Raw genomic sequence first — 22,657 nt, forward strand, 5'->3', positions numbered from 1 at the left:
CGCTTGTTGTATGTGAGATATAGGGGGTAAGATAAGTTAGAATGAAGTTTATATAATATAAGGGATATATGTGTAAAACACGGGGGAAGGTAGGGGGTTATAAATGAATGTGGAAAAAATTAAAAGGTGTGTCAGTTTACAAAAACATGAAAAAGCTAAATTTTGGATTAAACATCCCATTTCTCCCCTCTTATTAATGACTATTAAAAAGAAGATGATGCAATTGATACAACTCTCCACAAGAGACCAAATGACACAAAAATTAACAACTGAAGGTCACCGTACGGCCTTCAACAATGAGAAAAGCCAATACCGCATAGTCAGCTATAAAAGACCCTGAAATGACAAATGTAAAAACTTCTCTTAAACTGATAAACATACTCAAAGAGATATTACACTAGCGGACTGAATGGCTGTTCTACCCCATGATGTAAAAGGTTATATAATTACTACATTATTAAAAACCTGCGTTATGGGAAACCAAAAATTTCAAAATTTATTAAAATGTATAGGAAAAGAAATCAAGCATGAATAGACAAATATATAATATGAAATGTTTATTGCTGACTTTCGACTGTTTTTATCACACAAGACGACACTGATTGGTATCTTATTTTCTTAACAGGCAAAACATGAACAAACACCATTTTTACAGCTTCCACATGAGTTGTCGCCGTGATCATTGTGGCAGTGAGTGTTACAAAGACTTGTCCAAAACAATGCCCAACTGCATGTCGTCGATCGTTTCTCAGACAAAACATGACCCTCAGGTTCTAAAAAATAAATTATGATAATTGAGAAAAAAAACCAAATAAATAATATCAAAATAATGAAAAAAAATAAAGATTTTTAAGAATAGATTAAAATAATGTAATATACATATCAATAAGCCAACAGGCCAACAGCAAAGAAAACTAAAAGACAACCAGAGAGCAGCGAACAATCTTTACCAAGAGACTGCTGTCTTTAACATATATTTTAATCTGTCATTATTGTATGAAAGGTTTATCTAAATTAAACAAAATCAATGAATGGACATTTCCAACAACTACAGATCGACAGAAGAGTAGAAGAAGTACGTAAGTTTGATTAGAAACGTCTATTACCGAGGGTACATACTGGTGAATATGTATTAGTCTTAAAAATCAAGTATCAACTTTAATGGATATCGGAATAAGAACAGACCTAGTAATGTGATTTAGTTATTAACCATGCTGAATCGAATTGTTAGCATACAAATCCCATGATTTCATATCATATACACATTCATGGATCTACAATCTGTCGATACCTGTATCTTGCACAAGGTCAGGTTTTTTCTTGGATATGTAAGGATTGATAATGTATCCTTAGATGCAAGATTTTCCTATTAGTTTGAATTGGCTTTGATGTCAGTTAACTGCGAGTACTCTCATATATGTACCTAGTGTCTTTTTGTTGTTGAGATATACAAGTATCCGGCCAAGACCACTAGTATTCGTATTGTTTGTATTGTTTTTCTCCATCTGATGAGTTAAGCATTTTTATAGTTCGTTCTTATGTTGTACTGTTATATCACTGTCAAAGGTTAGGGGAGGGTTGGGATCCCGCTTCCATGTTTAACCTGTCACATTCTGTATGTTTGGGCCTCTTCCAAGTCAGGAGCCTGTAATTCAGTGGTTTTCGTTTGTTTATGTGTAACATATTTGTTTGTTGTTCACTTTTTGTACATAAGTTAGGCTGTTAGTTTGCTCGTTTGAATAGTTTTACATTGCCATTTGGGGGCCTTTTATAGCTGTATGCGGTAAGGGCTTTGGTCATTGTTGAAGACCGTACAGTGATCTATAGTTGTCAATTTGTGTCATTTGGTCTCTGGTGGAGAGTTGTCTCATAAGCAATCATACCACATCTTCTTTTTTATATTATAACAATAGCACGGAGCAATGTTTTTTTTAATATCATCGTATATCATTTATATCTTGGTCACATCTAGATTTTGAAAGGTAGATATCAATTTCCCAAATAATGCAAAAAAAGTTTGTATAAAACACTTACCTGAATCAAGATACATAGCAGTTGATAAAACACCAGAGACAATTAGCAAAGCAAATACTTTAAGATTCATTTTATAATTACAGTTTGTTGGTATAATCTATTGAGAGTCTCTTTCGTATATTTATACTGTTTCGGTATCAATATCGTGCTGACCTTCGTTATTTCCTTCTTTGATAGTTTGTTGGAGAAAAGGCCAGCTGTTTATTGTGAACCTATCTTAATATAATTTAAGATAAAATCAATTCACATATAGCCAATCAAATCTATTTCCTTGTCGATTTCATCGTCAACAGAGAATTTGTATAGGCCAAAGTTTGAAAAAATCCTTCTTAATTTAAATTGATGTTTAAACACATCTTTTGATACACAGATTTGGTTTGCAAGTTTGCCTGTACCCGCAAAAAACTTTGTCAAACGGATTACCACATCGTATTTTTTACGGAGAAATTGTTAACAAAGCATGGCAATTAAGATACGATAATGGTAGACGTATAACGCCTTAAATATACTCATGCTAAAATTACTAATTCAACACTATAAAATATTGAATTTGTTATCAGTTAATTAAAACTAAACAAAATATTATTTTTATTAAATTATATGCACATTTAAGGTACTACAATCTGTCATTATCTATATTTTGGCATTGCACAAGGTCTTTTTATCTCTGCATTTACGTGATCTTTTAATAGTTGTTATTGGCTTTGAACTTGCCGCCTAAAACAGTGAGTACTCACAGATCTGTAGTTTGTGGCTATTTTACTGTGAGGGTTGAATAAAAACACTACAATGTCCAGTCTGTGCTTTTGTTTAATTCTTTTCTGCTTTGTATCGATCTGATTATTTAATCAGGGGGATTGCTGCTCACAAGGAAGCTATTAAACAAGAGTTCCAAATGGTAAAGTTGAAATCATCCCTTCGTAAATTTTACGGACGCCATCACAAGTTGGTTGACAGTTATGGCCTTGCCCTTCCTCAGTTTCTCAGCCTCGAATAATATATCATTCATATTCTAATTAAAGTATTTTAGGATCCTGTCAACTAATTACGGAAGGCCTTTATTATTCTACTTGTTCAACCGTACTTGCATTTGAGCTTCCGTCTCAAATCAGTCTTATCTCTTTAATAACTTATCATTAAAACTCATCGTGGTTCAATATTAAAATATCGCATTGTTAATTGCTACAACAAAAAGGTGTTTTGCGAGTAGTATATATTGAAAGTCATTACAAAAAATGTTGACCTAGCTGGTGCATATATACATCATTTATCTTTGGAGTTGGATGAAGAAACTCTACATGCTTTCAACAATATATGTCGCTCATCCACAAAAATAAGATAGAGAATAAAAAAATGGGGAATGTGTCAACAACCCGACCAAAGAGCAAAAAAAAAAACAACAGCCAAAGGCCACAAATGGATCTAGAACACAGCGAGAAAACCCCAAATCCGGAGGATGACTAGAAAAATGTGTTCGCGTTGAGTGAAATTATACGCGTCATACTAAACACATAAACATATAAATGAACTTAAACTATTAAAACATACAAGACTAACAAAGGCCAGGGGCTTATGACTTGGAACAGGTTCTAAAATGCAGTAGGATTAAAATAGTATGTAGAATTTGAGGAAAAAATGTTGAGGGTAGTTCCTTTTCTTATTTGTACAAACAGTGCTTCCTTTACCGTAACAATTTTAATTTTACAAGTTTTTGAGATGAAGAAATAAAATGTATCAAACATAACCAGTGTCATTTGTGTATCTCCGTGCAAGCTGCTACATTGAAATTGATATTGGATTGAGTTCGTTATAAAATTCTGCACTATATATAATCATCAAATGTATCAAAGTCACCTTGCCTTTATATCTGGTACATGGAAAATAAGAGTATTAGTTTGATTGTCTTCATTTAGGTAGAGAGGTTATCAAAAATGACATGAGCACGTGCATTAGAGAGAGAGAGAGAGAGAGAGAGAGAGAGAGAGAGAGAGAGAGAGAGAGAGAGAGATAAATGAGCTGCGTCGGTAAATTCGACCTTATGTCCATTTACATGTACATCATTATATTTTAATTTCTTATCACATGAGAAAGTGTACCACTGCCATTTTTTTTTAACATTGCCTATATGTGAATAGATTACCTGACAACTGCCTTCCTTAGCCTTTCCTATTTAAAAGTGAGATCATGCTTTCTCTTTTTTCTTGGGAGTAACAATTGTCCCGCCTTTTTCAGAAACGACACGATTCGTGCTTTCGTGATATCTGGTTTGCATTTACATTTCTATATGTACATATCACATTGCATTTATGTTGGAATTAGACTTATATTATAGAAACTTTATTTGTATTGTTGAGGTGAACACAGCATTTTTATATCGAAACTCCCGTTTCGGATTCTTCGATCCATTAAGTCTCACTGATAAAACTTTTTTATCAAATTTTCGATATGTTTATATTTGTTGTAAAAAGTGTGGACACATATAAGTGTTGGTAGTATGTTTGGATGTTTGACAATGTTTTTTTTTGTTCAGGACTGTCATTGAAGTGACACTAATTAAAATCAGTGCCGACCGTTCTTAGACATTATTTTGCAATACGTGATTCACTCGTATAATTAAGGTTTTTCCTTTCTTACTGGATTTTTTTTTTCTTGCGGTGTAATTTTTTTCGAAAGGTGTCGCTTAGTTTTTTTGTATATGAAATCATAGAGTCTATACGTTTTTGAAGCTGACCCTGTTTAACTGAACACTTTTCTTTGTAAGAGTTATCTCACCAAACACTGTTTTCTTGTTATGAGATCTCCTCCGCAACCGTAAAAGAAAGCGACAAATTTTTTTTCCAAATTGCTCATCATATCCTCAGGATGTCAGGTTTTATTTTGACCGAAGCTTTGCGAAGACTCCATATGAGAGTTATTTCCCTTTTTGTATTGAAATAAATGAAATGTATTTGTAACTGGAAAACCATACGTGATAGAGGCTAAGGGTCGTTGGATTTTAGGTCCATGGTCCCAAAAAAATGAAAATGAGGTCAAGGTCAAAGGTTAAGGTCATGTTCAAAATTTTGATTTTGGTTTGTTATCTCTTTTTTTCAGAAATCACACAAGATATCGACAAAATATTTTCACACAATTGTAAGTTGCGACATGTCGTATCATGTAAATTTTAGTTAAAAGGGTATGTAAACATTTGATGCGAGTTTTTCCCCTCTTTATATCTTATATTAGTTGTATGGTAATATAACAATATAAAGTAGAGGCCTAGGGTCTTTTGATTTTAGGTCCCTGGTTGTTGACCTTGAAATTAAGCTGAAGGTCATAGGCAAAATTAACGTTCTAGATTTTGACCTTTGCTTTTACCTCATATGTATACATGATAAAGACATGGGACTTTTTGCAATAGGTTGCAAGCAATGTGACCTTGTAACAGCTAACCAGAAGTGACCTTCAGTTTACCGGCAGTAGCTATTTTTTGTTCTTATTTAATGTAAAAGTACATAGAACCATATATCTTTGGAATCAGTGTCAATTAAACTATCAAACTATACCGGAAATAACATCGTTTGAACCGGAAATAAACAACCATCTCCTTTATCTATATCTATTACCATAGAAACCATACATTTTTGGAATCAGCGTTCAATAAGCTGTCATTTGGCGTTACAATTGACATTTAAAACCAAATTCTAATATTTTCACATAAAAAAGATCCTTACTGGTGGAAAGACCATCAATGGTTCTCTAAACAATTGGTTTTTAATTAAGGTCTTTCCTTTTTCTATAAGGAAAGATATTACTGTATTTCTTCTTCTGATTATTATTATTATTTTATTCTTTTTCCGCCAAACTTTGACAAGTTAGCAGCCTTAACCGTAAGACGTGTCGCTTCAAGGTTCACACTTTGTGTCGGTGTCATAAATACCTATGGGGAACTCACCTGTATTTAAAAAAATTTTGTCGGTTCGGAGTAATCCCTTCGAAACCAAAAAAAAACTTGTTATCATTCAAAAACCGTAACTGTAATAGGTAGAAAAAAACCGAAGGGTGAAACTTGTTCAGGACCGGACCCCAGTTCTTCGTCACATTTGAATCGAAAAGATTCAACGACTCATTGGTAGGATTATGCCCCTTTGAAAATTAACCGGTGTCGGTTGGCCAACAGAACTCATAAACCGTAAGTCGTAGACACCTAGGATCTTCACCAATAATCATCAATTCATGTTTCTTTGAAAAATGCTTCAAGGTCAAATTTGTATGTTGACCATGACCTTTGACCTTACACCTTGTTATGGGATAATCTCAGAAACAATTATACTTACAGAAGTTTAAAATAGTGGAAAATGTTTGGGTCATTACAGCGCAACTTTGTTTTATTTGACGGAAGAGATTTGACCTTTTTGTGAGGGGCATAACCCCTGTTTTAGGTTTCAAAAAAGACAAAATCAGCTAGCCAAAGGTCCTAGACTCATGTGTCTTCAGCCATGACATTAAGGACTAATGACCTTGACAAAGGTCAAAGGTCAAGGTCATGTCCCAGATAGCGAATTTATGGTTTTTAACCTTTAATATATAAAGGATTTTAAGTGTTTTCAAGCTCTTTAAGGTTGACCTTGACCTTTGACCTTTCAAGGTTTTATTGGATATCTCAAAAACGGTTATACTTACAGAAATAGTAAATAATGAAAAATGTTTAGATGACTAAGGTGCAACTTTTTTACATTTTGACCGAAGAGCTTTGGCATACCCTTAAAGGGCATGACCCCTGTTAACGGTTTCTGAAAGGACAACATTAGCTTCAACTCTTGAACCAAAGGTCCTAGAACCGAGGGGTCTTTTATAATGACATCGTAAATAAATGACCTTCACAAAGTTCACAAGGTCAAAAGTCAAGGTCATGTCCTAAAAAGCAAATTTGTTGTTTTTGTCATATTTTAACGGTTTTATGTGAGTTTGAGAGCTTTTCAATGCATTCTACGACTATTGGAACATGTATTATATTGACATTTTAATCATTATTCTTTTTCTTCCGCCGTTTTCAAAGTCAAAAGTCAAGAAAAGTACGCAGCATATCCAAATTATCTTTGGTACTATATATCAGGGGTATAAAATCTATCTTGTATTAGAACAACCATTATTTACTATTAACCTCATAGGAGTTATATCCCCAATTACAAAAAAACCCTGTTATCACTACTCCTCATAAACTATCAGACTTAGCGGCAAATGTTTTTATAAAATATTCTTTGCCAGATGTCGCAACTTTAAATAATTTTTACCAAAGCGATCCAGTGACTTATTATATGAGTTATTTCCCCTTGAATATATTACTTTTCGGTATGCATATAAATCTCATGAACCGTAAGTTGTAAAGACCTCGGGTCTTTTAATTTGAGATCATTGGGTCATAACTTGAAAATATAGGTCAAGATCAAACGTCAAGGTCATATTTTATATTTTCATATGTCTTTGATTTCCCTATAATGCTTGTTATCAGATATACTCTAAAACTTCAAGTCCAATCGACCCCAAAATTTGTAGTCAGTAGGACATACATGCATTAAAAGATCATTAAACAACGTGGTGCAGATATCTCTCAAGAATTTTCCTAGAGAAAAGAAATGGCAATGCCGTAAAAATAGCTTGCTAGGTCCATAAATCTCAGTGAAATCCTACAATAAATTGTCTGCTCGTAGATTGAAATACTAATCTGTGTTACAAACTGGTGCTTAAAACTGTACATTATAAGAACAAAATCATTAAACGTGTTTTAAAGTTACACAGAATCAATTAAATACAAAGCATGCACTGCCCGGGAACTGTGATCAAAATGTCAATTTTCTACAATGACAAAAGAAATACATTGTGTACATCCCGTCTCTATACATGTTGTCTGTTCAATATCCCCACCTAAAAAGAAATGAAAAAAACTTTTTCGTTATTATAAACCCGCGTAACGTGATGTCTCCCAAATCAGGCGTGAGAGTCGCGCGAAGGACCTGAAATAAAAAAAAAACTTTTCAAACTAAAAATGAAACTTCTTTGGTAAAATAATAATATATACCCCTTACACAAACAAACAAACAAACAAACAAACAAACACGCACATATCAATCAATCATGTTTCAAAGGGGAAAAGACCGTTTACAATTGCTGTTGAAAAGCAATTGATTTATATTTGTATTCTGTCTTTCTTACAGTCACTAGTACTCTGCAGCTGAGTCTTTGCCACGGACTATGATTGATGAAAGAAGTGATCCATTCCTCTGGACCTTATTTGTACCCCTGCAGTATTGAATAAAACTTAATTTAAGTGGCGAGTATAGTTTATATTGATAAAATATACTTGCTTTCTTAAAATACAGCAATCAAAACAATGTATTAAAGGGAGTAACCATTTAACCCCAAAAAACCCAGGGGCCATATTTTTTCGCCCAAATCGTGTACATTTATTTTAATTTTTTGGCGATGTCAATCAAGTTATTTTTTCAAAATTTTACGCTATAAGGTATGGGGAAAATCTGCATCTAGAATTATGTTTTATCGTTTGTTTATTTCTTAACTCTTTGGCTGGTGAGCAAGTATAAATTTTGCGTAATCAACACTCACTACAGTTTTCAATTCAGTTCTCCAAAACTTCTCAGGAGGATTGTACAAATGCCGAAGTTGTGCAGCTGATATTCATTATCTTTTTTGCTATTCCTTCACTGTTCATATTATAACATCTCATTTTCCCCATTGTCAATTTGTTTGTCTACTTTTGAATATTCTATTTGTTGGCCATTTATTCTTCGCGTTTTGTCCCTTTTTGTTAATCTGTAAACCGCATCCAGATACCTATAAACTGAAAGTTAAATGTTTTGTTAAAAAGTGTAAAAACAAGATTCATACTTTATTTGAGTCTTATTTTGCTCGCTTTTAAAATTAACATTGCATGCCCAACTGCTCATAAATAAACACCCAAGTCATCTTATGCATTGGAAATAATATGAAATATGAAACAAAATTAAAAGCATACCCCATACGTTCTGTTTCTGTTATTTTCCACCTAAAAAGTATAAAATATTTTCCACTAGGAGTTAGACAAGCACCAAGCAATCGATCAAGCAATGTAATTTTCAACAATTATAGTGGATAACACTAATTGAAAAGGAATTAAAACAAAAACTTTTACTTTTCATGCATTTTATACGTAATGAGAAAGAAACATAGGAAAACATTAATCCAATTCTAGCTTACTTGGTACTAATCTGGGGACCAGAAAAGTAAGACCCGGAGGATTATTGTGGATTGTTCTAGATCAAGTCATTGATTATTCATGGGGTTATTCGTTCTTGTTGCGTCAGTCATAAAATGATTACACTCTTCGTTTAAGTTAGACCAATAACGTTTGTTGAAACTGCTATAAAAATAGAACACTTGTCTAAAGTAGTTATACACGTGATGACATATATGGCTGTTTCTGCTCTGCAATATTGTATTGTGGGCAATCAATACTTTTAAAGAACAGCGTACAGAGACTGACCCAATAAAGTTTCACTTCTATTGCTCTGTAGCTTGGAATATTCTTAATCACATTTCACTGCCTTTGCAAATATTTTTTCCGCTTTCATTCAACTGTTTGCCTATCGAACATTTGTAAGAAAGCATGGAAAAGAAGAAATCATAAATAAACAGTCATTCATAAGACATCGCCTGTTGCTTAAAATTGAATTAATAATTGGAATGCATCAGGTATAAAGGTATTAAGTAAGTGTGAATTTTCAATCTTCTTAGACTCTGTGGTGCTCTGAGATGTTCGAAATGAATAATTAAAGAAAGTTTTTGTTCTACAATGTTTTATGGGACTTTTTGTGTATAAAACATGCAAAAATAATAACAGACCATGAATAGCCAGAGAATAAGAGCAATTCACGCTAAGTTATGTTTAAATACTCAACATTTTTATAAAAAATATTCAGGTATTCGATTGTATACTCATTGTTGAATGTAAGTTGTATCTGATACAATATGGGTGCATCTGATTTTAAGCTCACCTGGCCCAAGGGCCAATTGATCTTTTCTCATAAATTTGCGTCCGGCGTCCGTCGTCGTCGTCCGTAGTCGTTAACTTTTACAAAAATATTCTTCTCTGAAACTACTGGGCCAAATTAAACCAAACTTGGCCACAATCATCATTGGGGTATCTAGTTTAAAAATGTGTGGCGTGATCCGGCCAACCAACCAAGATGGCTGCCATGGCTAAAAATAGAACATAGGGGTAAAATGTAGATTTTGGCTTACAACTCTGAAACCAAAGCATTTATAGCAAAACTGACGGGTTAAAATAGTTTATCAAGTAAAAATCTATCAGCCCTGAAATTTTCAAATGAATCGGACAACCGGTTGTTGGGTTGCTGCCCCTGAATTGGTAATTTTAAGGAAATTGTACTGTTTTTGTTTATTACCTTAAATATTATTATAGATAGAGATAAACTGTAAACTACAATAATGTTCAGCAAATTAAGATCTACAAATAAGTCAACATGACCAAAATGGTCAGTTGACTCCTGAAGGAGTTATTGCCCTTTATACTAAATTTTTACCAAGTTTTCGTAAATTTTTGAAATCTTTTACAAAAATCTTTTCCACTGAAACTACTGGGCCAAACTTAACTACACTTAGCCACAATCATTATTTGAGTATCTAGTTTTAAAAATGTGTCCGGTGACCCGGCCAACCAACCAAGATGGCTACAATGATTCTATAAATAGAACATCGGGGTAAAATGTAGATTTTAGTTGATAACTTTGAAACCAAAGCATTTAGAGCAAATCTGAGATTGGTAATATTGTTTATCAAGTGAAAATCTATCTGCCCTGAAATTTTCAAATGAATCGGACAACTGGTTGTTGGGTTGCTGCCCCCCAATTGGTAATTTTAAAGGAAATTTTGCCGTTTTTGGTTATTATCTTGAATACTATTATGGATAGAGATAAACTGTAAACTGTAAACTGCATGAAATAATGTTAAGAAAAGTAAGATCTCCAAATAAGTCAACATAACCAAAATGATCAGTTGACCTCTTAAGGAGTTATTGCCCTTTATAGTCAATTTTAACAATTTTCATTAGTTTTTACAAAATATTTTCCTCTGGAACTAAAGGGCCAAGTTCATTATAGATAGACAAAATTGTAAGTAGCAAGAATGTTCAGTAAAGCAAGATCTCCAAACACATCACCATCACCAAAACACAATTTTGTCATGAATCCATCTGACGATCTGTTTTCTTTGTTTGATATGCATAAAGACCAAGGTGAGCGACACAGGCTCTTAAAAGCCTCTAGTTTTTATTTATCAATATTTTGATGATATTATACACTTGAAAGTATTAAAAGATATACTGCAATTATTTGTACCCCGTCTTCTGAATAATCATGACAATTTTGTCATTGTATTTTTTTGGTGTACAAAATATTTCAAAAACGAAATTTTTAAATATGTTACATTTTCTAAATATATTTTTTTCAAAATGCTTTTCTTGAACAAACAATGTTGCTAATATTTATGAAAACTATTTTGTGCTAGTTGGGATAAAACCTCGTCAATGATTTTTGGTCATAGCTATTCTTGCCATTGTAACAAATTATAAACACAAAGCGTCGGGCGGCGACAATAAAATTGTGTACATTGTCACCATTCATTCATTGCCCATTATGTAAATTCATATATTGAATAATTGTGCTGTAGTGTGCTAATGAAATGTTGGCCATTTGACCACATTATTGTAAATTGGGTACCATTTATCTACCGCGGAACGTATTGGCAATGACCAAAAAAATTGTATGGATTATCTTATTAGGTTTGGATGACACGCTTGTTGTATGTGAGATATAGAGGGTAAGATAAGTTAGAATGAAGTTTATATAATATAAGGGATATATGTGTAAAACACGGGGGAAGGTAGGGGGTAATAAATGAATGTGGAAAAAATTAAAAGGTGTGTCAGTTTACAAAAACATGAAAAAGCTAAATTTTGGATTAAACATCCCATTCTCCCCTCTTATTAATGACTATTAAAAAGAAGATGATGCAATTGAGACAACTCTCCACAAGAGACCAAATGACACAAAAATTAACAACTGAAGGTCACCGTACGGCCTTCAACAATGAGAAAAGCCAATACCGCATAGTCAAATGACAAATGTAAAACAATTAAAACGAGAAAACTAACAGCCTGATTTATGTAAAAAAAATGACCAAAAACAAAAAGAAGAGAAGCAACTTAAAAAAATAAACACCAAACAGGCAACACGAATACATTGCATTTCAGTAAAAAAACAAAAATCTAGAACAATTCGTGATCGCAAAACCAATAACTGAATTGCTTAACCAAGTCATGAAATAATACTTTTCCTGCCCATCTAAAACATGACCTGTGTACCATTGCACAAAACAGAACAACGTATTTAGAACTTGACGAAGCAACTACAGACCCGTAAGTATGTATCATGTTAATTTAAACATTTGCGACGACAATATACAACTAGCTAGTTGAATACTAGATCTTAAATACAGAAAAAGTAAAACCACGAGGAAAATTCAAAACGGAAAGTCCCTTATCAAATGGCAACACCAAAAGCTCAAACACATCAAACAAATGGATATTAACTGTCATATTCATGATTTGAAAGAGTCATAAGTAAATTGACATTAACAAACTTCTACCCATGTAAAAGAGGGACGAAAGATACCAGAGGGACAGTCAAACTCATAAATTGAAAGTAAACTTACAACGCCATTTTGAATATGCGTTCCAAACAAATAAGAATGTGTAACATCTCTATTCAGAATCGTTGAAGACTAAAAATGACAATCGATCAAAAAAGTAGAGGCGTTTGAGTGTCTTTTTCACATTATTTTGCTGCTTAGACTGGAAGTTCATGGCCTTTAAACTTCTCTTAAACTGATAAACATACTCAAAGGGATATTACACTAGCGGACTGAATGGCTGTTCTACCCCATGATGTAAAAGGTTATATAATTACTACATTATTAAAAACCTGCGTTATGGGAAACCAAAAATTTCAAAATTTATTAAAATGTATAGGAAAAGAAATCAAGCATGAATAGACAAATATATAATATGAAATTTTTATTGCTGACTTTCGACTGTTTTTATCACACAAGACGACACTGATTGGTATCTTATTTTCTTAACAGGCAAAACATGAACAAACACCATTTTTACAGCTTCCACATGAGTTGTCGCCGTGATCATTGTGGCAGTGAGTGTTACAAAGACTTGTCCAAAACAATGCCCAACTGCATGTTGTCGATCGTTTCTCAGACAAAACAGGACCCTCAGGTTCTAAAAAATAAACAATGATAATTGAGAAAAAAAAACAAAAAAAATAATATCAAAATAAAAAAAAAAATAAAGATTTTTAAGAATAGATTAAAAAATGTAATATACATACAATAAGCAAACAGGCCAACAGCAAGCAAACAGGCCAACAGCAAAGCAAATTAAAAGACAACCAGAGAGCAGCGAACAATCTTTATCAAGAGACTGCTGTCTTTAATATATATGTTCATCTATAAATACTAGTAGTCATTATTGTATGAAAGGTTTATCTAAAATTAAACAAAATCAATTAATGGAAATTTTCAACAACTACAGATCGACACAAGAGTAAACGAAGTAGTGTAAGAAACGGCAATACCGAGCGTACATACTGGTGAATATGTATTAGTCTTAAGAATCCTTTGACAACTTTAATGGATATCGGAATAAGAGCAGACATAGTAATGTGATATAGTTATTAACCATTCTTAATCGAATTGTTCACATGCAAGTCACATGACACCTTCTCGGACAAATTATTAAGACTCGCAGTCTTTCCCCTTATTGTTTTAAAAGTGCTTTGTAACTACGGATAAGAAGAAATACTACCATTCAAATCGTTTGTTTGTCCCGTCGTTTTAGGGATAAACCCACGATCTCCCGCCTTCACTCACTGGACAATTCTTACATATCAAACTAAAGACTATGTCTGTGTCGTGCTCATTTTTTAAGATCATACATTTAACCGTTGTAGTATAATAAGAATACTTATCAAATAAAGAAACTGCCTTGACGATCATTTGAATAAACTTATTCTGAATGGTTATCAATTGAACACTGTAAAAAGATCGTTGAATATTGTTTTATTGGTATTAATATTGATTTTGTTATAAGTAAACTAAAATCAAACTAAATATTACTAATATTTTATATAAATATACACATTCATGTATCTACAATCTGTCGATACCTGTATCTTGGCATTGAACAAGGTCAAGGTTTTTCTCTGACTGTTTTTTTACGTCTTTACACTAAATCCATTTGATGTTGGATATGTAAGGATTGATAATTTAGCTTTAGATGCATGATTTTCTTATTAGTTGTTATTGGCTTTGAACTAGGTGTCAGTTAACTGTGAGTACTCTCAGATCTGTACCTAGTGTCTTTTTGTTGTTGGTATGAAAAAGTATCGGGCCACGACCACTTGTATTCTTATTATTTGTATTTTTATCCATCTGATGAGTTAAGCCTTTTCCAACTAATTTTAATAGTTCGTTCTTATGTTGTACTGTTATATCACTGTCCAAGGTCAGGGGAGGGTTGGGATCCCGCTTACATGTTTAACCCCGTCACATTCTGTATGTATGAGCCTGTTCCAAGTCAGGAGCCTGTAGTTCAGTGGTTTTTGTTTGTTTATGTGTTACATATTTGTTTTTCGTTTTTTCTTTATACGTAAGTTAGACTGTTAATTTTCACGTTTGAATTGTTTTACATTGTCATTTCGGGGCCTATTTTTAGCTGTATGTAGTATGGACTTTGTTCATTGTTGAAGGCAGTAAGGTGACCGATAGTTGTCAATTTCTGTGTCATTTTGTCTCTTGTGGAGAGTTGTCTCATAAGCAATCATATCACATTTTTTTTTATATTATTACAATAGCACTGAGAAATCTTTTCTTTATATCATCGAATACCATTTATATTTTGGTCACATCTAGATTTTGTAGATATCAATTTCCCCAATAATGCAAAAATAGATTGTATAAAACACCTACCTGAATCAAGATACATAGCAGTGGATAAAAAACTAGGGACAATTAGCAAAGCAAACACTTTAAGATTCATTTTGTAGTTACAGTTTGTTGGTATAATCTATTGAGAGTCTCTGCTGTGAATATATACTGTTTTGATCTGTCAATATCATGCTGACCTTTTTCATTTCCTTCTTTGAAAATTTGTTGGAGAAAAGGCCAGATGTTTCTCAACCTCTCTCAATTTGAGTAAATATGAAGTCACATATAACCAATTAAATGTGTTTCCTCGTCGATTTCAAAAAATAATTTTAATAGGCCCAAGTTTGAAAAAATCCTTCTTTAAGTTGATGTTTAAACACATCTTTTGATACAAAGATTTAGTTTGGAAGTCAAACGGAATAACACATCGTATTTTTTTCGGAGAAATTGTAAACACAGCATGGAAATTAGGATACGATTATGGTAAACGTATAACGCCTTTAAATAAACTCATGCTAGAATTACTAATTCAACACTCTAATTAGATCTCAGGATATGGTTTTATCGGTATAAATATTGAATTTTTTATCAGTTAATTAAAACCATACAACATATTATTTTTATTCAATTTTATGCACATTAAAGGTCCAACAATCTGTAAGTATCTATATATTGGCATTGCACAAAGCACTTTGGTTGGTAATGCACCTGAATATAAAATAGCACTTGACACTGCTAAATTACCCGCTGGAACGGATCCCAAAAATGGCTGACTGTACCATGAATAGCTATGTTGACAAAGTTCACATGTCACATTAACTTTAATAAGTGTTCCTACTGTGTGTGCAATGGATGCATTGGCAGAACCACAACATTTAGGGCAAATCTTGAATAAGTCCATTAGCTGGTCTTCACATACTATGAACTTCTTTTCTTGAAGATGTGTTTCTAGTCTGTAAGAATAAAGAACAAGATAAACAAATAATTCCTGAAACTGGATCGGTGGAAAATTATACAAATATACTTTTCTCGCTGCATTGAAGTCCCATTCAGGTAACCTTCCGCTGTTGTCTGTTCTATGGTCGGGTTGTTGTCTCTTTGACACATTCCCCATTTCCATTCTCAATTTTATTTAAATTCACAAATTACCGGTATTGCGAATAATGCGAAAGGGTTTATATAAGTGCAAAACTTGTATATGAATTTAACAGGATTATTCTCAATATTAATAAATGTACCCTATAATTCTGAAATTACAGTAAAAGATGATCGATATTTGGTCTCTCAATTGGGTGACGTTCATATTTGTTCAACCCCTTTTTTTTTTAAATCACTACACCATGCATATTCAACACCTTGTGTACCTTAAATTATATCATAAAAAAGATAGCTTAAAGATGTGAGTCAAATTTCATCATTTTTATTATTTAAAGTCTGTTATCTGATTTATTTTCTGTTTAAAAGACTTACTCATTATGAGAATTATCACTTCCACCACTGTCTGAAGAATCATTTATAGACGGTTCGTATGATGGGTCATTAATGTCATCTGGAATAACAGGATCATTTGTATCATCTGGTACAACAGGATCCTCATGCTCCATGTGGCCACTGCCATTATGTTCTTGATGCCTTTCTTCTGTATTGTTGTCCTGCTGTGGTTCAATAGGTGTTGACAGGAGGTTACACTGAATTCCAAAGCTACGTAGCCTAGGCTGAAAATCAGCTTGAATACCTGAAAGGAAATATACACCTTTATACCTATAGAAATATTGATACCATACCATGAATAAGTGGGTTTATGGTGAATTTATAAAACTATTTAAATGAAAAGTCACACCCAAAGGTTGCAAACATAGTCTTAAATGCAACAGAGCTGAAAGTATACTTACATTTCTCTTTTGTTTTTGGATGAACTTGAATCCTGGCGGATCTGTACTTCTTTTTAGTTGCTACTTTTGGTGTTTGGTTATCTGCCTCTTTCTGGGTAGTACTAGTGTTGACCTAAAAACAAATTGTAATTATTTCGAGTATGTGAACAAAACAGGAAAAGACATTATTTGATTTATTTTTATCAAAAGTACAGCTATATTTGACACTAGGATTCGTCTTGACCTAGTTGAAAGGTATGAATGATTTGTTCATTGTTGAAGACCCTCTATCAACTAGCTGTCATATGATTAAGGGAATACGATACAGTAGCAAGGGCAGATAATAACGTTTTCAAAACTATTCGTGTTGTTTTCGCGACGTTGGTAGCCAGAACGTTGTAATTTCGCGATGTTTCTAATAAGAACGTTAACATTTCGTGACGTTGCTTTAATAGAAGTCATATTTCGCGGAATATTCACTGACGTCATTAATTTTGGTTGCGCGAATTTCTAAAAAAGTACCTGCTAAAAAAGTGGCCATCCCGTTTCTAAAAGACGGAAAAATACGCCGAAAAGCAGTGAGATTTTTAAAAGGAGAAATACTTGAGATGTACAAAAATAAATCAAATACAATTTTGCAAAATGAAATTGAAGAAATGGTGATAGACAAAGAAGAGAGTACTGACAGTATAACATGGAAAGACGGAAGAAGAATTGTGGAGCTTTTTAGTCTGGCACTGAATAACTTTCAAAACTGCACGGCCCAGAGGAATCTGCTCAACGTAGAGAAAGAAAAATTGCAAGGATTGTGGTCTATCTTACTATTCTTGCTTAAACTGTAACATGCTGAAAAACATTTTACCAATAACACAATGCGGTACAAAACGACCTGCAATAGCTAGTTATGAGTATTGGTAGCTGCTAAACGTCCAGCGGCAAATATTTAATCGCACATGTATGACATCCAAATGTAATTTTAATGAAACTTAAAGAAATGAGAAAACGTATGGAACCCGTGATTAATGATAAAAAATTAACAAAATATATGGCGTGTAGGGTGGCCGAATCGGGTTTGGTGTTGAAATCCATACACAAAAGTCATTACTAAGGCGTGTTGTACAGCTGTGCAATATTTTTCATGACGAGAACAGTTATTTTCATTTATTGATAATGAATTCGAAGTAAATAATACTATCTTGAATTGAAAAACATCAGAATCAAAATAGTTAAGTTTGCGTCTTTTTTTTTTCTTTTCTTGTTTAGCATTGGCAGCCTCCAAATTTTACGGAGAATTGTCATTGTAAGACCAAATTTAACAGATTATCAATGAAATAACAAAACCGACTGCATGTGTGAGACCCTCATTGGTGGACAAGGTCGTATAACACCCCTATTCGTAAATAAAATAATAAATAAAGAGAGTGTCTCATCCTGTTCTGGACTTGAAATTGGCGATTTTACTTGATATTTTAAAAACATAATATTGTATGTGTATGTAGAAAAACTCAATAAAAGTCCATTAAAAAGATTTCAAAACAAGAATGTGTCCTCAGTACACGAACGCCCCACTCGCACTATCATTTTCTATGTTCAGTGGACCGTGACATTGGTATAAAAACTCTAATTTGGCATTGAAATTAGAAAGATCATATTATAGGGAACATGTGTACTAAGTTTGAAGTTGATTGGACTTCAACTTCATCAAAAACTAACTTGACCAAAAACTTTAACCTGAAGCGGGACAGACGGACGAACGGACGGACAGACGAACGAACGAATAGACGGACAAACGGACGCACAGACCAGAAAACATAATGCCCCTCTACTATCGTAGGTGGGGCATACAAATTTATTGGTGTCGTTTTTGGTTTGAATTTAAGCAAAATATTACCAATAGATGCAGAATTGTCACACGTCAGTTTGTTTAATTGGTTGTAATCTTTTTGTATATGAAACTGGATGTAATAGACCAAAACGAGAAAACGCCCGTTCACATGCTGTTGAAAGGGCTTGTAATTAAATGGTGTCTTTCGGTATTGTTCATCATATTTGTAGTTTGTTCATTGTTTTGTACTTAAATCAAGCCGTAAGTTTCCCGTTTGAGTTGTTTTGCATTTGTCATGTGGGCAGGGCCGTAACTACATTAAGGCAAATGAGGCAAATGCCTCATGTTGGAAATTTCCAAAAAAAAAAAAAAAAAAAAAAAAATGAAACAAGATTGTCTTTATATCGACCTGAATTTTTTTCACGGAAAGTGTCTTGCAAGTCTCTCTGATGTTGCCCCTGCATGTTTTTCGTGATCCATGTTTCTATTTTACTTTCAGTTTTCAGAATTGATGGTCTATTAATTGTTTGTACTTCTGTGTCCAGGGTTTGTCTTTTGTTCATTTATTGTCCTACTTTATAATTATAGTCTGCAGAGTGTTGATTTTCATTTGTAAACTGTGGTTTTGCCATGTTGCATGTCCACCGATGTCCAGACATTGTACGAGAAACTATTTTAAGAATATACGATGCTACTGGACATAAACAAAAATTGTCGTTTCTGCATGGAGAATTGAACTTGATATCAAAGAATACAAAACTGGCTCTTTTTTTGGAGATAAAACTAGATAGCTGACATGGTTTAAATTAAAGTAAGACCACCAATTTCCCGGTATCAAATCATCTTTAAAAACAATGTATTGCCATATGACCTTTTACATTGAAGGATTAAACTTGCATGAAGTCGTGTTCAGACTCTTAAACAGAAAATAAAAGAATATTGAGTAAACGTGCACAGGACCTTATCTCAAACAAAGTCAATGCAGAGAAAAAGTACAAATGATCAATGGCCAAAGTTTTTTTTCCTATTCTTCATCTTGATAGTTGAAGGAGGGTCTTCAACAATAAAAGAATCATTCATACCGTAAAACAAGGTCAAGATGGTCCTTAGTGTCGACTTAAGCAGTACTGGTACTTAAAATATAATACTGCACTGCCACTATATTTAAATCTAGTCATAAAAAAATCACCAAAGTCTGAATTAAGCACAATACAAGACAAGAACAGACAGACATAATGATTATGAAAATTTCGGTTTTTGCTTTATCCTACATATCGATCTACTTTTAATGTTGTCCCCGTAAAACCTAAAAGTCTTAAATTACAATGAGTTTTTGCTTTGAGACAAGAATATTGTCGAAAGAAATAGCTCAAAATTAATTGCGTTTCAATGTAAGAAAGAGTCCGGGAAACGCTCAGAATGCACCATCTTGCGTTATTTTTCGCAGAGCTTCTGGGGGCGGCCCCCAGACCCCTCGCCAAAAATATATTTTGCCTCAATATTATAAGAGGCTAGTTACGGCCCTGGTGGGGGCCTTTCATAGCTTACTATGCGGTATGGGTTTTACGCATTGTTCAAGGCCGTCCGATGTCCTATAGTCGTTTAGCCATTTGGTCTGATTGAGATTTGCCTCATTGGTATTCATACCACGTCTTTTTATTTGTATAAGCTTGTCCCTATTGCACTTCAATGTATTGAGAGATAAAAATTGAAGTATCGGCAAATGTAGACCAATTGCAGACAGACAGATCATAAAGTGTACACACGTTTAAACTCGTCGTATAGTTAGACGATTGGACAGACGAACAAAGTGTTTTAAATATAGCTCTACTTCCAGACAAACAAGTACGCCAATATTCATACGTATATACGCCGTAACAAAGGTTATGTAACTTATCTATTGATAAAGACATCGTTCAATATTATTCTCTTATACCGGCTGCTGTACTTCCTATGAAATATTATATTACAACTTCATTTTCGGTCGATTGAGGCAATAATGGCATGAGTTAAATTGAACAAAACAGCTCTTATTATTAAACAAGAAGTACTGCTTATATTTTAAATTTGAAAGATGATTATCTTTTGAATCTAAAAAAAAAATCAAAGTACGTCGGGACCTTTTAAAGTCGACGATACGGTATCGGTTTGGCATTGTTGAAGGTTATACTGTTGTCAATTTATGGTATCGCCTCACTTTATTTATAGTTGGTTCACATTTTGTCATGTCAATAATGTTGTCTAATCTCTTACAGTACATGAAGCAATTTAGAACTAATGTCGGACGGAGATGCATCTTTATACTTCTATCAGATTTTCTTTTTTGCCGTACATCTGACAAAGCAATCTGCTATAATCCTTTTATATAGTCTTTTTTTTTATTATGAAAAGGTTCCTGTCTAAATTTCGTTTCGTAAATGTTTAGCACAAATATTTTTCCATTTTATAATTAACCATCTTATAAATTTTTATGATAAGTTTCAACGCTTTGAAAAACACCTGCATATACTTGACAGCGAACTCGTGTATGGCGGGAAGGATTACACGACGTTGTTGCGATTTAAACTTAATTTAACGTAATTTAGCGCCAAACTGACAGACGTCATAAATAATAAGGAAAATGGCTTTTATTGAAAAAACAAGCACATGGACCCCAATTTTTTTCTTCTGCAATCAATTAAGTACTGTTTCAAGAACATTCCGCCAAAATTTCAGGAAAAAATCAACGATCAAATTTTTTCTGCACTTCCGAAAAGACGCAAAAATATGGTCAATTTCTTTATTTCGGATATAGCATCTAAATCCGGAACATGATGATTTGATATAACCTTAAACTTGTTTCAGTATGTTGATGCCATGGATCAAGGGAATATTTTACAGAAAACCCGGTTAAGTTATGACTTTTCGTTCAAAAGTATTGTTACTTTCTTTAAAAGTCATAATTTATGACATTACAGGGATTTTCTTCCAAATATACAAATTTCGAACCAAATTATCTCAAAAAGTAAGTCATGAAGGTACTTTTTTCTTTGCATATTTGCAAAGTACACATTGAAATTGACCTTCTATCAAAATTTTAAGAAAAATTCAACGAGGGATCTCTACTGTATCGTATGCCCTTAAGGAGTAAAAGCCCTGTTTATCGATACCATTATAACTAAAGAAAAACACTTTATAAGTTAGTATTATAAAGGATATCTATACAAACCATTTCAACTTCTGTATGAGTAGTTCTGATACCATCACTGTTATCATTGTGTAAATCTATTGGACATGGATCAACATTCATTGGAATGTATGACCCTGGTCCATTATCATAAGGGTCTGGAGATGGGCATGTGTCAGTGTGGATAAGCACAGGAACCTGATCAATTGTTTCTTTAGGGTCGTTACTCTCTTCAGTTGGTATATTTTCTGACATTTCCGGAAGTATCTGAAAAAAAACCCCGAAATAAAATTGAAATCAAATTCATATGTTGCATCTACATGTACTTAGCATTTTAACAACGTGACAAAATAGTTGAAGCTCATAAAGTCATGCACTTATGACGAATTACTTTATCGGAAAGAAACAGAAGCAAAAATTGTTTTGTAAATATTATATTAAAACCAATGGGGTCCAGGACAAATCCAGTATTTCTTATTATAATCATTCGTTATTAATTCCATTTTCTATGTGCATAGATTTAGACTAATTTAGCGCTGTTAAACTCAGTGAAGGATTAATATTTCTGGTTATGGAATACATTCTTCTTCATTTGTTTTCATATTTTTCTAGAAATTCACACTTGCATGTTTGAGTATAATTATTGTGTGTGTACTAAAAAAATATCACACAAAAGCTGACAGGTGCCTTTATTGCTAAACATTGTTAGTT

At 33.2% G+C, this 22,657-nt stretch overlaps 1 protein-coding gene and 1 long non-coding RNA gene across 2 annotated transcripts; both read right to left on the bottom strand.

Annotated features, from left to right (window-relative positions):
* Positions 1–13,147: 13,147 nt before the first annotated feature.
* LOC143043551 (uncharacterized) lies at positions 13,148–15,239 on the bottom strand. The gene is made up of 2 exons (XR_012968459.1): positions 15,127–15,239; positions 13,148–13,378 (listed from the first exon to the last, which is right to left on the bottom strand). It is a non-coding gene; the product is annotated as an uncharacterized LOC143043551 (long non-coding RNA).
* Positions 15,240–15,676: 437 nt separating this feature from the next.
* LOC143043791 (uncharacterized) lies at positions 15,677–22,201 on the bottom strand. The gene is made up of 4 exons (XM_076215971.1): positions 21,989–22,201; positions 16,977–17,088; positions 16,555–16,819; positions 15,677–16,037 (listed from the first exon to the last, which is right to left on the bottom strand). Exons 1-4 carry the CDS (start codon positions 22,199–22,201, stop codon positions 15,677–15,679), a joined length of 951 nt encoding a protein of 316 aa, XP_076072086.1.
* Positions 22,202–22,657: the final 456 nt, after the last annotated feature.

Source organism: Mytilus galloprovincialis, chromosome 8 (assembly GCF_965363235.1).
Source record: "Mytilus galloprovincialis chromosome 8, xbMytGall1.hap1.1, whole genome shotgun sequence".
In the NCBI taxonomy this organism is placed as follows: Eukaryota; Metazoa; Mollusca; class Bivalvia; order Mytilida; family Mytilidae; genus Mytilus; species Mytilus galloprovincialis.

What these genes read in the sequence shown, in the direction of transcription:
- LOC143043791 (XM_076215971.1), bottom strand. Translation starts at nt 22,201, where the DNA reads ATGTCAGAAAATATACCAACTGAAGAGAGTAACGACCCTAAAGAAACA. An exon ending in CTCATACAGAAGTTGAAATG is followed by an intron (nt 17,089 to 21,988) that starts GTTTGTATAGAT and finishes ATTTGTTTTTAG; the next exon opens with GTCAACACTAGTACTACCCA. An exon ending in AGTGATAATTCTCATAATGA is followed by an intron (nt 16,038 to 16,554) that starts GTAAGTCTTTTA and finishes TTATTCTTACAG; the next exon opens with ACTAGAAACACATCTTCAAG.